The sequence below is a fragment of the Berghia stephanieae genome, chromosome 10, assembly GCF_034508935.2.
Source record: "Berghia stephanieae isolate SIO BIC M18660-M18661 chromosome 10, UCSD_Bste_1.3, whole genome shotgun sequence".
Lineage (NCBI taxonomy): Eukaryota > Metazoa > Mollusca > Gastropoda > Nudibranchia > Aeolidiidae > Berghia > Berghia stephanieae.
The window spans coordinates 25,344,904-25,361,904 of record NC_088369.1 but is presented as its reverse complement, the minus strand read 5'-3'; the positions used below and the strand labels follow the sequence as shown (position 1 = coordinate 25,361,904).

At 35.8% G+C, this 17,001-nt stretch overlaps 1 protein-coding gene across 2 annotated transcripts in view; it reads left to right on the top strand.

The window, feature by feature from the left end:
* The first annotated feature begins 2,003 nt into the window (after window positions 1-2,003).
* The window catches only part of LOC144980876 (uncharacterized), a 36,000-nt gene continuing 21,002 nt past the window's right edge, over window positions 2,004-17,001 (top strand). Inside the window, exons 1-6 of one of the 2 annotated variants that reach the window (XM_078928764.1) lie at window positions 2,004-2,210; window positions 10,320-10,420; window positions 12,555-12,721; window positions 13,656-13,747; window positions 15,663-15,724; window positions 16,697-16,780. In XM_078928764.1, the coding sequence (XP_078784890.1) occupies window positions 2,028-2,210; window positions 10,320-10,420; window positions 12,555-12,721; window positions 13,656-13,747; window positions 15,663-15,724; window positions 16,697-16,780 (689 nt within the window). In that variant the 5' untranslated portion in view covers window positions 2,004-2,027. Of the gene's footprint in view, window positions 2,211-7,301; window positions 7,365-10,319; window positions 10,421-12,554; window positions 12,722-13,655; window positions 13,748-15,662; window positions 15,725-16,696; window positions 16,781-17,001 lie in introns of those variants that run through there. The other variant, XM_078928765.1, reaches the window with a different exon arrangement.

Below are 17,001 nucleotides of genomic sequence, written 5' to 3'. Positions count from 1 at the left end.
TAAACGTATCGGATTTGCCCTTCATCTAAAGTGATAAGCTGTCCTCCGTCGTGATGTTAAGAGCCCATACTTTATATCGAGGAATACAGTGATTGCGGTGATGGTAAGTACGTCTTTTACAAAAGCGAATATTATGAACGTTTCGGGTATGCCCTTCATCTACCATAATCAATTACCCTTATTCGCTTTTTCACTTTTCCGAGCTATCAAGACCCAATACAGAGATGCCGAAGATGGTAAGTACACACTATTCAAGAGACGAATGTTATAGATAGTATGCGCTTGGCTAAGAAGTTCACAGCATTGCATCCGGAAGTATGACGGAACAACACACGAAACTCTGTGTAACCATGAACTTTTATAGTCTGTGTAATACATACAGTTCAGTGAGAATTACTCATAAACGTGGATGGCCAAAAAAAAAAATAAATAAATAAATAAAAACAATAACAAAGATCTGAGTGACGTCAACTTCGATCTATCTATAGATAGAATGCGCTTGGCCAAGGAGTTCACAACATTGCCATCCGGAAGTATAACGGACCAACACACAAACTCTGTGTAACCATGAACTTTTATAGTCTGGTTAATACAGTTTAGTGAGAACAACTCACAAACGCGGATGGCAAAAACAATAACAAAGGCCTGAGTGACGTCATCTGCATACTATCTATAGACTTTTCGGTTATTTCTTTCCCCTACCAGGGTAAAATACCATTCATCACTTTCCTTACCTGGGTCACCATATTTTTTCTTTCTTCGGGTGTCATCAGGGTTGACACGAGAATGTTGAGTCCATCGAGCTCTTTCACACTCACTGTTAGTACACGCTGCCTGTGTCACAAATCTAATCTATATATTATAGAATTCTCCAAAGATTCAATGTTTTATTGGATGAAATAAAAATAAAGCAAAATATTATAAATGGATACCAAGCTGCTAGAAAAAGTGAACTGCAAAGTGTATTGAACCATTGTACCAAAAACCAATATTATACAAATAGCAGACTAAAATAAATGAAATAATAAAAAAACAAACAAATGCAATTCACATTCCCGTTATTACCATTTCCAGCCAACACACAGATACAAAAAGAACGAAATAAATAAATAAATATGATAAAATAAAACAATTACATAATCATATGCTTCGTGTTGTTGGCTGACGAAGAATTTGAGGCTGAAACGTTCCATGTTAGATGTTTTGCTCGTTTTGAATCTGTTATCCATTACCTGGATACCTGGATACCTCTGTATAGAGTTTTTAGACTCGGTGTAGTCTCCTTCGCTCCTCCTCATCTATTAATGATTGGACCAATTCTTATAACTGAACTTGTTTCCTAGGATGTTGCTTATCTCCAACTCTGCTTAGAATTTATTCCAGTTATTAACAATTCTAGATGAAAAAAAGTTCCTTCTTTCATTTGTCTTAAAACGTTCTTTTCTCAGTTTCTTGCTGTTTCCTCGTGTCTGAATGTTCTTGTTTGGTTTAAGAAATCCTGCCTCTGCCCTGTCTCTTCCCTTTACTATGTTATATGTTTGGATCATATCTCCTCTTCTTCTCCTGTAATCTAAAGTCGGGAGATTTAATTCTTTCAGTCTCTCACAGTATGTTTTGTCTTTCAGGAGTGTGGTAAGTTTGCTCTCCTTTGCACTCTTTCTATTAGTTCAAGAATAATAATAATAATAATAATAATAATAATAATAATAAATAATAATAATAATAATAATAATAATAATAATAATAATAATAATAATAATAATAATAATAATAATAATAATAATAATAATAATAATAATAATAATAATAATAATAATAATAATAATAATAATAATAATAATAATAATAATATAATAATAATAATAAAATAATATAAATAAATAATAAATAATAATAATAATAAAAGATTATAATTAATATAATTCGATGTCGGACACCTTTCAGCGTACGATGAAATTTCGTTTCGTGAACAAACAAAGCGACAACAACGATTCTTATTTTTTACAACCATACAATAACATGGCGTCATGGAGGAATCAAAGCTAAAGTTTCTACCTAGACATTTGCAACGGGCCCAACCGGCAAGTTCCTATAAGTCTAAACGAAGAGTAACTGTTGAAGAGGATGACTCAGGAAAAGAATCAGATAGACGGAAGCCCAGTGTTTTTGAAAGACTAGGGCCTGGAGCCTCGCAAAGGCAAACATCCGATGTAAGTGAAGTGTCACTTTTTTTTTGCAGACTCTAGAAATTCAATTCAACATGACTGACTGAAGGAGAAGAATCATTCATTTATCATCATTCTCTCTCAGAAATTCTGAAAGAGTGACAATGGATTTATGGTTGAAACTGTGATTATCACTGCAGTTTGACATGTTTGAGTCTAAGGAAGAAGAGATGTCTAATACGTGCAGTGTCGTATTTTATATGGGGTGAACGACATTGACATTACGTTACGCTAGGCAGTTTAGTGAGCAGCAGCAGTGGCAGTCAAATTTTGACCCAACTCGCCCATAGGAAAGTTGTGACTGGAAATCGCCGTTCGCGTTTTGGGGGGTTCAATTAAAGATGCATAACTTTGTTATAAAGAGGAATATCGCAGATATTTTGGTATCATTATTTTCGTCTTTCAATTTCCTTTTAAATGGTGCCAATTAAGGAGAAATCCATTAATAATTCCAGAAGTTATATATGAAGTTAAAATTTGGCAATTTTCAAATGCATTTATTTTTTTATTTATCGCGTGTGTTTTTAAAATTTAAACGCTTGTTTTTAGAATAACATCTAAACTTTATTCATGCCAAATTTCAGGCTCTATATCGATGCGCAGACACCTTTTAACTCTGCGCCGAAATGCCTTGTTTACATTATCTTCTCATCATGGCTGCCGGGCGATATCGATATTTTATATTTAGTTATGTATTATGTTAAATTTAGTCCATAATATTTTCAGTACTATTAGTTACTATGTTTTTATTTTGAATACATACTTTCCAACTTTATTTATAGGCATTTTATAGTTTTTGTTTTAAAAGTTCGTATATTTCTTCTCATTCTCATTCTTCTCAATATCGATATTTTAAAAATACCAATTGCTTTAATTTAATTTTATTTTACTTTGCCATCAAGTCATCAAGTTTCTTTCCCATATGTTTAGGTATGTTTATCATTTGTATCCATATTTTAAAGGCCTTAGCCTTAATAATGATTATGGTAAGAAGTTCTATTAGTTTTGACACCCCCATACATTGAGAGAGAAGGGGGGGGGGGGGATAAAATTATATTAATTGTCAGTTCAAATGATGTAATAGCAATAAACCCAAAGTGGTTCAGCAGAATTTTTTAAAGTATTAAAAGCCAGAACTTTCCTTCTAATTATAATAGGGAATCTGTTTCAATTTATTTGAACTTTTTCAATCTACCATTTTATTTATATGCAATTAAATTGCCATAGGTAAAAATAAACTCATTATTTCATTACACAACATGTTTATATCTTTTCATTTAAATACTCTCAAACCCTTTTTTATTCTCTATGTATTAATTAAAAGAGGGTAATTATTTGCAATTGTTTCAGTGAGATATTGGGGATAAATCCAAAAGTGATAGAGCAAATTCTTTCTTACGTCTAGCCGAGTTTTTGATTATGTAACATTTGCGTCATATTATGTAATAATGTGTTAATTTGAAATGTTTATCTTCCTCTTTATTAATGTAAATGCATTGTCCTCGATAAGACGAACATTTTGGTATACAATATATGATAAGAACTCCATATTGACTGTTTTAAACCATTTTTTATTAACATCACGCGTTTTCGGTCACAATTTGCAATGGTAATTTTGGGGTAAAAATCGGTCTGAAATTTCAGACTTTGAACTGCCGTAACTACATTTCTAATCAAGATAGAAACAAAATTCAAACTGTTTTGTAATCTGTGTTGCCAGCTCTTTCATATGACATTGGTTTCAAGTGTGTGAGGTACATTTAGAATTTCTATTAAACTCCCTAACGTTACGCTGTGATTATCCCCAGACACCTGTCTGGGGATAATGAAAATTCGTTATCCCCAGACACCTGTCTATCCCCCCGCCCATCTCTCTCTCTCTCTCTCTCTCTCTCTCTCTCTCTCTCTCTCTCTCTCTCTCTCTCTCTCTCTATTTCTCTCTCTTTCTCTCTCTCTCAGTTATCCCTTCCCCTTCCCATCTCATTGTAAAATGAAAACGTTCTGCTGTTTGCAGATACATGTATGATTGTTTAGTTTTTTCTCTCTCACTAGGCTAGGATTAAAAACCAAGACATCGGGTAATAGGTGTCTAATGCCAAAGTATAGATTCTCTCTTTGGCCAATTTAGTCACGCATGTGGCAGCCCAGCCCGGTAACCCTGTACGTAGATTCTGGGGCTAGGTGCAAGGCTGCCGTGAACGTAGATTCTGGGGCTAGGTGCAAGGCTACCGTGTACGTAGACACTGCCTTTCGTTTATAGAACTGTTTCTTTATGTTGAAGAGGCGAGTTTTTCCTTCTTTTATTTATTGCTTGCCTGTTTATTTTTTTTTTGCACTTTATAATCAAGCCTCCCCCCACACCAAAAAATGTCAGAAAAGAGACTCTGCAAGTTATCGGCTGGTCGCCCACACAAAATTTAATTAAATTTTTTAAAACAATAGTTTTAGAATTTTGCTAGGTTAACCGTGTATTAATTTATAGAACTGCTACTTCCTGTAGTGGATTTTTTTTTGGGTTGTTTTTTTATTTTTTTTTTATTTTGGGTTGTTTTTTTCTTAATTTTATTTATTTCTTTTTTATATATTGGTTTGTTTTTAGGCCTTGTAGCTAGCTAACAATATTATCATACCCCTACCCCCCCCCCCCCCCCCCCCCCCCCAATACAAAATTTATTTTTGTACTCTTCCTTTTTTAAATTTCAATTTCGGCATGATAGACCGTGATTTTGGCGTCCCGAGTAGGGTCGGCAGCTTTTTCTTTTTTGATCTCGTATCATGGTCTCCCTTGCACCCAACACCTCGGTTGTTTGTGGATCGCCCCCACAGGCTTCCATAATATACAATAAACAATTCGGACTCAACGCACAACTAAATTCTGTGAACAGATAAACTCCCCCCCTCTTTTTTTTTCTTTTCTTCTTTTCATTGACCTTAGTGAAAAAACTCTTCTCAAACGAACTTATCTCAGACTCAGTCTCAGATCCAACGAACCAGTAGTATAGGCAGACTCACTTTTTTAAAATGTCCCTATTGTCTACTGAGCATTCAGTTGAACTTCAAAAAAAAAAAAGATCTGCTGTAGGCGTCAGCTCACAAGTAACAGGGAACAACGATGGAGTGGAGACTACCTCAGGCCTTATCCTACCATGTGTTAGGGGTGGGGCAGGGTCAGTGTCATTTAATATTAGATAATAGTGCATGTGGATCTCTGTCCACGGATAGACAGTTATAAGCCTATGACGGGGGAAGGTGTGTGTGTGTGTGGGGGGGGGGGGGGGGGGGGCACAAACGACAAACATGTTGGGTGCAGGGGAGACCGTGATACGAGATCAAAGAGAAAAAGCCACAGCACTTGGATGATGTTTTTAAAACTATCCTATTTTCTTCCTTTTTACTGACACTGATGTGATCTAAACGTGTTGCAAGCGCCATAAAACCCTTTACAAACAAAGGCTTTGTATTCATCGTTGTACTGCATTGTACTCAACAGCAAGTATCCCCCCCCCCCCTCCCCCCAGAAAGTTAACCGAATTTTTTTGGAACTACATAAGAGAAAATTGAAGAACAAAGAAATTTTTGGGTTGGGCGGCTGATATCTCTCTCTCTCTCTCTTTCTCTCTCTCTCTCTCTCTCTCTCTCTCTCTCTCTCTCCTCTCTCTCTCTCTCTCTCTCCTCTCTCTCTCTCTCTCTCCTCTCTCTCTCTCCTCTCTCTCTCCTCTCTCTCTCTCTCTCTCTCTCTCTCTCTCTCTCTCTCTCTCTCTCTCTCTTCTCTCTCTCTCTCTCTCTCTCTCTCTCTCTCTTCTCTCTCTCTCTCTCTCTCTCTCTCTCTCTCTCTCTCTCTCTCTCTCTCTCTCTCTCTCTCTCTCTCTCTCTCTCTCTCTCTCTCTCTCTCTCTCTCTCTCTCTCTCCTCTCTCTCTCTCTCTCTCCTCTCTCTCTCTCTCTCTCTCTCTCCTCTCTCTCTCTCTCTCTCTCTCTTCTCTCTCTCTCTCTCTCTCTCTCTCTCTCTCTCTTCTCCTCTCTCTCTCTCTCTCTCCTCCTCCTCTCTCTCTCTCTCCTCTCTCCTCTCTCTCTCTCTCTCTCTCTCTCTCTCCTCCAAAATAACAGAAATAAATAAAGACAACAACAAAAACTGCCCTCCTCAACATAATTTAATAGTACAAGAAACAGTTCCATTGTTTTGCGTTGGAAGACCAAAATCGTGTCTTCCTAGCAAAAAAATAAAAATTTAATTTTGTGTGGGCGACCAGCCGATAACTTGCAATCTTTTCTCTGAAATTTTTTTCGTGTGTGCGGGGAGGGGTGATTATTACCTAAAATATAACCTCCCCCCCCCCCCCCCCCTTTTTTTTTTAAATTTAAAAAGAAGAAAAATAAAAAAAGAAAGACAGAACAGCGACAAAAACAAATAGGCAAGCCATGAATAAATAGAAGAAAAAACTCGCCTCTTTAACATAAGAAACAGTTCTGTAAACGAAAATACGGTTTTACGCCGGGGGCCCAAAATCTTGGTCTCCCTAGCCAAAGCGAGCCATTTTGGCTAAGGAGACCAAAATCTTGGTCTCCCTAGACACTTCCATCTTTCTTAGATGAGACTCAGAAGATTTGTTCTCTTCTGATTCTCTGGGGCTGGTCAGCAGATGTGACTCTCTGTGGACCGGACTAGGACTAGGAGTGTGCCTTATTTTTTATATAGTTATAGGTATAGTTATAAACATTAGTCTTTCCTAGTATTGAGTAGGGTATTAAGAGCAGTTAAGCTCATAGAGCCCCGACACTTAGTCCAGTTTCTCTAGCGCGAACTGACAAAAAAGCAATGGCAATGAATGCCTTTTGGTAGGATGCTGGCTAGTCTATTATTACAAAGTACTTTCCACCAAGTCAAGCTGCCTAATCACTGCTGGTTGGACAGGGGGAGAGGGGTCAGAAAAATAATCTCAACTCGCCCAGGATTCATCTCGGTCCCATTACGAGTGCTCTCTCTACCTACTGAAGTATCTGGAACCCTGCTCTTATATTATAGATAGACAAGTCCCGTCAATGGTCAATTAGGCTAGCTCAGATTTTTAATTGCCTTCACTATTATTATTTATATGAAGAGAATTGTTTTTTTCCAGTACACCCACTTGTATTTCAGAGGGGTAAATGGTTCAGCTTTGCAGTTATTTGAATTTGATTTTCTTTGCAGTTGTCAGTTGTTTGATTTTTTTCAAAAGTTTGTTTTGCTTTTCAAAACGTTTGCTCATGTTCATCAAACAACTATTTTGTTTTTTTTGACTTGTTGATTCGGCTTCACATGCTTGTCATTAAATGTTTACAATTTGGAATTTACAGTTGACAAAGACAATATACCAACATTAAGCCTTCCTGACATCCTTTCTTAAATTTAAACAACTTTGCCGATTTCATAATAATACCTATAACCCTTTTCAGACATTTGTTAATTGTAAAAAGGTAACCGTTGTCTTTCATCCTTCCATTAGAGAAGAAGGACTTTTATATTCCTTACAAATTATAGTTTGAATTAGTAGAAAAGATTGAGTTAAATTTCACTCTAGTTTGTATATGTTGTACTTTTAAACCATATTGTGCAATTTGTGTTTTTTTTAAAAATGAATTTTAACACTTTCTAAGTGGTGGTCTACTGAGGCATGGTAGATGTTTTTTTAAATTTTATTTTGGTCTTTTTGCATCAAAAACCCTTGGTAAAAATAAAACAGTCAACTCTCTACATTAGTATTGGGGCATTCCACGTCAAGTGGACCAAGGGTGGGAACCACACCCCTTTTGATTTTCCTCAAACTTGGCTCAATTGAAGATACTTATGAGACATGAAGAAAACCAAATTTTCAGTTCAGAATATGAATATTTGAATTTGTTAAAATTTTTTGAAATTTTGTCTCAAAACGTGTCAAAATCAAATTTGCTCGTGGGTTCATTTTTGAGAGGTTATGACTTTTTTATTAATCAAGCTAACTCTCTCAAATTTGGTAATCCTGTACAACTTTTAGTATAGATTACAATTATTTGAAGGAAACTTAAAATATTTGTCAACTTTTGGAGTTATTTGCCCTTGAATATGGCTCCCCATGCTGTTCGGCAAAAAAATGAATTTTTTCAATATTTTTTTTCATGACTTTAATGGTTCATTTTTGGTCATTGATGATTTGTATCTCAATAAATGACATATGCTCCAACATAATAAAGCAAAAATATGGGTCTGGTAGTATAATTTTTCGAACAATAACGCATAGCGTAATGCGACGTGCACCAAAATCACAAATTTTTGTCAACTTCAAGGCTCAAAACGGTCAAAGGTATCGGCTGGGATTTTTTTCAAAATTCGATATATTGTGCTGATACACTATTTCTATAAGCACATGGAAGCTTTCCTTGTATTTTAAGGTACGTCATGGTAAAAATCACCTGCAAAGAACCTAAGTGTGTCAATCTTATAAGTTACAAAGGGGCATAACTCAATAAATTATTTAAACCCCCAAAATCGACTTATATTACACTATACATATAACAAACAAAGCTTAAAATATTTTGCCTATGACAAACTCTTAAAAGATAATAAATTTAAGGCTTTCAGTTTCTTTATTTTTGAAAAAAGTGTGAAATAATGCATTAACAGTTCAATAATTTTAGACCACGCACTCATTCAGATATATCAGGGTGGTATGAATGAAAAAAAATATCCAGTTCCTTTAAATTTATCATTTTGTGTGTTGGAATATTCTCAAGTTAAAAATAGCTTGTGAAAAAAGTGAGAAAATAATAGAAAGAAAAAGGACTTTTTGCTGAACCCGATTCTAAAAGAGGTAAAAGGATAGCAGATGAGATTAAAGATTAAAAGGTAATTGAATCATTATAACAACGATGAATAAATTGAATATTCGCAGCTGTGTCCTGGAAAGAAAGACTATGTTTGGGGTGTGGTTCCCAATTTCCGAAAATTTGGTCCACTTGACATGGAATGGCCCTATTAGAAGAAATCAACTTCCCTCATACTCATACTCAATATGTCTTTTGTGGTTAAAAGCTTCTCAATAATAATAATATTTGTCATTTTCTTGATTGAATTTAAATTACGCCACAGAACTTATTCTACTTTATTTGATTTGTCGTTCTTTTGAATGGTTTCAGTATTTATTAAAGGCTTTCCTTTGCTTTTGATATAAACAAGTGGGCGTGGACTTGTTTTCGTTTGTTAAAAAAAAAATACGATGACTTCTTTCATGTGAAGAGCCATTTACATTTTAGCTTTATCAGCGCCATTGGCTGCACTGTGCAGCCAGAGCAGAATCTGTTCTACTGGTCTTGAAAGGCTAAAATAATAATGTAATCCAATGCAACTTTCTACAAAAGTACTATAAGTATAAGTTGAATCAATGGTATCATTTCTTTCATCAGAACGTTCAATTGGCCCTAGGGGGGTATATTTTAATTGAGATTTTGCACCAAATTTGAATGTCACTTAGTCTTAGATTGCCATTCTCAGGCTACCTCAATCAGGTGTCAGCCATTTTGTGACGGAAATGGGAATATAACCTCAGTGCTCAAAGAGATCATAGATTACTAACATTACTGGGTCTAAATCTCGTGTTTACGTTAGATACACCTCTTAATTCTCTATGGAATACACTAGGAAGTCTTTGCGATTTTTGCAATCATAAGAGTTGCTATGATATAAATCTTTATCTCAATGATCATGGTTAACTTATAAAATTCACACTACTTTTCCCTTATAAATGCTAAATTAGTTTAAAACTAGATTTAAAAATCTCTGTGGAACATTGGACACACCCCCTTTTACTGCTGATTTTTAAGCAAGTCAATTTTAATAGTTTCATTTCAATCTTATATGTATGAGTATGATTTTATCAAATAATAACCTATCACATAAAGTCCCAATCTATTTTGAAATTGTTGATTGCAGTTTGCTTCAAGTTAATGACTTATTATTAAAGCACTATTCTAGATATATTTTTCAATTATAAACGAATTTTTTAACTTTGTTTTTATTAAATATTTTTTTTTGGAACTTAATCAAAATAATATAAATACATTCTCCAACATCCCCTCCACCTTAGAAATCCTCTGTGTGTGTCGAATTTCAAAAGAATGGTTCATGTCCCTATGGAAAGAATTGTCCTTACAGCCATCCTGTGTCAGTCAAAGGGCAGGGAAAAAGGTAGGTGTATAACTATAACATATTGCAAAACCTTATCATGCTTTCTCTCTCTCTCTCTCTCTCTCTCTCTCTCTCTCTCTCTCTCTCTCTCTCTCTCTCTCTCTCTCTCTCTCTCTCTCTCTCTCTCTCTCTCTCTCTCTTTTTTTTTTTAAAATTTAGACCTGTAAATTATCAGTCAAGTGACTCAAGTCATTTTGTGAATTGTTAAAAAAAAGAAAGTTATTTGATGAATGTCTTAATTGTTTCTATGTTATATGTTTGTGTTGAGAATATTAACTAGTAAGCTTAATTGCTGGCCAACTAACTTCGCGGAGGTTGTGTGTGTTGGACCCGCGATCTCAAGTAGTCAGGAAGAGAGAGCTCTAATAATGACTAGGGTTAGAGATGATCTTTTTAGGGATCGTGGATAGCTCATACGGTAGAGTCACATTCTCCCCCGGCCAGGCAGAGTTGTCGTACCAGTAATGTCACGGGTTCAAACTCTCATCACCGCCGCAAAATTGTTATTCTCTATTATCTTCTGGCACTTTCCTACTCACTTCATCTCTTGTTGATGAATGTATGTCAACTTTGGTGAAGCTTACAATAATAATTGGGGCATATTCCACAACACTATGCATAGCAGAACTCATGATATATTGAGCTTTATATAGTGCAATATCCACTAAATGTGCTCAAAGAGCTTTACAAGGGGTTCCTGGTCAACAGCAACCTTTAACATGTAGGACGGGACATGACGCCTGTTAGTGTTAGGCGATATTACAATTTTTTGGACAGACAACACTGTTAACGGCCAGGTACTCATTTTACACCTGAGTACGGTGAGAGAATGTGTGTGAAGAGCCTTTTCCAAGAACTCAACTATGCGCCAGTGCAAGGCTCGAACCCAGGAGACCTTCCGATCCGAAAGCAAGTGTCATACCACTAGACCACATAGCCGCACATATAAATGGGTCACTTAATGTGACTAAAGTTTAGCTATGCTTTTTTTATTTAAAGTCTCACTGCATCCCTGTATAAGTTCACACATCTTTGTGAAATTATTTCTTATCTTTCCAAATCTGTTGTCTTTACAGAGGTAACCAATCCTGACTAACTGGCGGAGCAATAAATTTCACATTTTTGGCTAAGCCAATTTTGGCTACTTTGTAGTGGCTGAAAGTAAAGTATGAACTGCAAGAACTACTTTCTAGAGAAAAGTCTAAATTAAACTTAACTTAGATTGTGTTTTTATGACTCGATTGCTTCACATTGTAAACCAACTGGTTGACTGTTTCTTTGCTAATTTTTTGTACCTAATTAAAATGAGAAATAGTGTTTGGTGATTAAATCCTGCGCAAATTAATTTCTACCATTGACTTACTCAGACATCCACGCTGTTCACTGTTCATTTCAATTTTGTCGTTTCTTTTTTCTCTTTGGATTTTATTGCAATTTCGGCACATCTCAGTAAAATGTAATAAAGTGACTTAAAGACATATTCATTCCAATTTTATCATTCTTCTTTATTTAATTATGGAAATTTAACTTTGATACATTCCCACAATACCTGGGGTTTTCCTGGATTGCAATTCTGGCTTGTCGAGCATTGAGGCTGGTTAGCTTTTTGGAGTGCGACAATCTAGCTTTAATTGCTTCATCAGTAGATTGTTTGGTTTTGATCAGGTTGTCTTTATTTATATGATGAATGACTTGCTTTTATGTGATATTCCTTCTATATCAAGGGCTGACAGTCATATCGACAGTGATGATTATAATGCTTATATTCTAATCACATTGTCTATTATCACTTCTACCTGCCTGACACTTGCTTTATTTATTTCAAACCTCATGTCTTCGTTTTGTCGAAGAGTTAGTTTCAGTCAAATTTGACGGCGTAAATGACTTCAAAATTTGAAGTGTTACTAGAGCTGCAGTATCCAGAAAGACAAGCTTCTGACATCACATCAGTCTTACGGGTCAGGGTTTCTTGATCTACCTGTAGCAGCAATGGTTTTTTACAGATATAATAAATGGGTTTTTGGGGGGGGGGGGGGGGGGGGGGGCGGGGATGCTGTTCAAAAAATGCTCCTAAAGTGTATGAGAGAAAGAAATATTTTGATATATTTACTACATTTACTTATTTGGTCATCAGAGATTCAAAACAAGATGGTGATAATCTGAGACTGAAGTTCAAAGGTCAGTCATCCAGTAAAGACCTGAACAAGATGAAATCTCAGGTTGTGATTCGGATGCCTGATTCAGGAGCAGCAGATAGCATGGACGACAGTGAGGAGGATTCAGACAGCTGGAATATTGACAGTGAGTCTTTTCATAAATGAACATGAATATTTGCAGTTTTATGGTCCTCTGTTACGACACTTAAGGCTCCAGTTCTAGTCGATTCAAGTTTAGTCAGTGTAATGGAAAAGGCTCTTTGCTCACATTCTGTCGACGCACTCAGGTGTAAAATGAGTACCCATACAGTAAAAGCGTCGTCTTGATTCACGTCTCATCCTGCATGTTAAGTGTTGTTGGGACCACCTGTAAAGCTCTTGGAGCATAGTTTAGTAGTTTTTACTCTATGTAAAAGCTTTATTTGAAAAAAAAAATGGTAAAAGAGTGTTTGTTTAAATATATGCCGCTTATATCAATAAAATTTAAAGTAGATTATCCCTTGGCCTGATTTTTATTGCATTGGGATTTTTATCTTCAAATTTCAGGTTTTTTGGGGTTTTTTTTGCACCTGTGTATTTGAGGAAGATTGGTGAATTATTAAAAAAATTTATTCGCCACTTGGTAATTTGAATTGAATGGATTCTGAAGCATTTTTAAGATAGTTTATTTATATAAGGGAGGGAATCTAGTTTATTTATAGAAGGTTGGGAATCATATGTGCTACTATGGTCTTACCACCTTAAACCTTTTGAACAATCAGTCTTACTTACTCCTGTTATTCTTACTTAAACTTTCTTGTATGCCGTTGTTTTTATGTATATGTGAGCTATAAAATGTCATATATTGTTTTTATTATTATTGTTGTTGCTGTTGTTATTAATACTATTGTTATTAATACTATTATAATTATTATTATTATTATTATTATTATTATTATTATATTATTATTATTATTATTATTATTATTATTATTATTATTATTATTATTATTATTATTATTATTATTATTATTACTGTTATTATTAATACTAATATTATTATTATTTTATACATGCTTTTACTTTTACAATTTAATCAGAATTGGCTAGGGAGAAAGAGATGGACCTGGAGAAGAAACGGCAAGAAATTCTGAGTGCTTTACAAGCAGAAGAACAAGCTGAAGAGAAGAAGGTATATTATATAATACAATGTGTAAAACATTGGAAAAAAGGCAGTATCCCATCTTACATATTGTCAGTTTTAAGGACCTTTGGCCTATCCTGTATTATAAAAAGGTTTTGACAAAGTAACTTGGACGCCATTTTTAATATATGTATATATTATACTTATATTAATTTAGATTGTAGTCCTTCAGAGCCATTATGCCCATGAAGCCCGAGTTTATCCCAATTTGCATAGCATGAAACAGACAATAGCAATTGCTTGCCACCCTTTTGATAGGATGTTTGTATATTGCGAAGTACTTTCCACCAGTTCTAACAGTTCTAGATGGATTGGGATGGAAAAAAAAAAATGAGCTTTATATAGCGCAATATCCACTAAATGTGCTCAAAGCGCTTTACAAGGGTCAACAGCAACATTTAACATGTAGGACGGGACATGTCGCCTATTAGGTGATATTACAATTTTTCGGACAAAGACAATGCTGTTAACAGCCAGGTACTCATTTTACATCTGAGTACGGTGAGAGAATGTTAGTAAAGAGCCTTTTCCAAGGACTCAACTATGCGCCGAGCGCAAGGCTCGAACCCAGAACCTTCCGATCCGAAAGTGAGTGTCATACCACTAGACCACATAGCCGCACCTGGGATCGATCTCTGTCCCTTTGTGTGTGCGAGTGCTCTACCAACTAAACTAATAATATCCCCATATTAGGCCTGTTTTATTTATTTAAAAGTCATTGATTTTTGAAAATATTATCATGTTCAACGTGAAATACTGACATTATGTACTGAACTACACTTGGCTTGGGCTTTTTGTAGAAGTAACACAAGTTTTTAACATTTATGGGATAGCCTATGGATCCAAATAGCTCAGTTGCTAGAGCACTCACTTCACATGTAAACGGACCAGGATCACTCCCAGTTGACGTTAATAATTTTTTTCTGAATATCCTGTCCACTCATCAGTGGTTGGGTAGCTGGGTTTGTGAGATCTGGCAGTAGCATCCTATCTAAAGGGTAGCAAGCATTGTTATTGTCCTTATGATATTATTTAAGCTGAGATAAATCTCTGGTTCCATGAGCTTTATGGTCTGAAGTCGGGGCTGAGAGCTTTCCGCCTAAATGGTGGTTTATCTCCGCCCATCACCATCACAATTCCGCCTTTTTCATTTTTTAAAATAAATAAAAAAGACTCACCACAACCACTACATCAACATCCCTTTCATCACTGCTACAACGACCACCACCACTACTACAACCCCCACCACACCATCATCCCTACCACTACTACTACAACCAGCACCATACCATCATCCCTACCACCACAATTACTACAACCACCACCACACCATCATCCCTACCACCACTACTACAACCAGCACCATGCCATCATCCCTACCACCACAATTACTACAACCACCACCACACCATCATCCCTACCACCACTACTACAACCAGCACCATACCATCATCCCTACCACCACAATTACTACAACCACCACCACACCATCATCCCTACCACCACTACTACTACTACAACCAGCACCATACCATCATCCCTACGACCACAATTACTACAACCACCACCACACCATCATCCCTACCACCACTACTACAACCACCACCATACCATCATCCCTACCACCACAATTACTAAATCCACATTATGCTGTGACAACTCTTTCAACTTTTGAAATTGCTCCTAGCGGTGTGAGAGATTGCTGCGAGACACATTATTTTGGATTGCGTCTCAGTAAATTTTAATGAATTTCAATTTTATAGATTATCATCACATGGATGGGTCTTGATCTATGCGCTGAAAATTTCCTCCTTTTTTTTTGTGACCAGTCATTCTCACCCCTGGAAGTGACTCCTTTTTATTTTTTTTATTTTTTTTTTTGTTTATTTTGTTGCCATTTCAGTCTTCATCGGATTCTGACAACAGCCCTGAACGGCCAGTCAAAAAGAAAAAAGATAAATCAGGGTATGTGATACATTATTATTTTTTTTTAATTCTTTTAAATTGAGCTTTTATATAGCGCAATATTCACTTAACAACATCAAAGTGCTTAACAAAGGGTCCCTGGCCAACAGCAACACTTAACATGTAGGATGTGACATGACGTCTGTTAGGCGATAATACAATTTTTTTCCAACAGAGACAACGCTGTTGACGGCCAGGTACTCATTTTACACCTGAGTACGATGAGAGAATGTGAGTAAAGAGTCTTTTCCAAGGACTCAACTGTGCGCCAAGCGAGACTCGAACACAGGACTTTCCGATCCGAAAGCGAGTGTCATACCACAAGACCACATAAAAAAGAAATATACAAGAAGAAAAAAAACATCTCAAAAAATCAGTCGACCTCAACTGGGTATCGAACATTCTGATGACCGAAAATGATTGAAAAACGGTATCAGAATGTCTGAGGTTCGATCCTCAGTCGAGGTTGACTGATTTTAAAAATATAAATTTTTCTTGTATTTTTCTTTCTTCCTTGTTTGACGCCTTACATACACACTTGTTCAGTTCTTTAATAACTTGAAACATGGTTAAAATTATTGCATTTCATGACATATCCAACTATGAGTGAATCTCAAGCCATCATGTAACATTCCAATAGTAAAATTGATCCCTTAGTAACATAACTTCCGTGTTATTTGTACTTTCATGTCATACATCATTGGAAAGCTTTAGATAAACCCTGAAGAGATGGTATGATGATAAAAGTGCATTGCTCAAACACTGGACCCGATTTCAAGATAAAGTAGAGTTCGTTGCAGTCAAAAATAGTGACATGCATTTGGGATCTCACTTCTGGAACATGCTTTCTATATAGGGTAGAGTTCATCTGATCATTAGTTAGGTTAAGGAGGTGAGTGACGAAAAGTGAAGAAATATTTGTTGTCGTTGGTGCTGATGTAGTAAAGAATTCGTCTTGTTGTGTATTTGCAGGAAAAAGGAGAAAAAGAAAAAGCACAAGAAGAGTTCTTTGGAGAAAGAGCCTATCCCTGACAAGGCAAAAGACATCAAGAGGAAGTGAGTAATTATTACTGGGAACGCAGTAAACAATGTTGTTTTAGTTAGTTTCTCAATGAATTACTTTGTTCGATACTCAAAAAAGCGTCTGAAAAAAAATTATTATGTCGGCAAACCTGTTGTCTAGTACTAAGAAAAATTTGTCGACTTAAGACATTTTTGCTCCAGTTTCAGAACTTCACGAGCAATTCTAAGTCATTAAATTTTGTTGAAAATGAAAG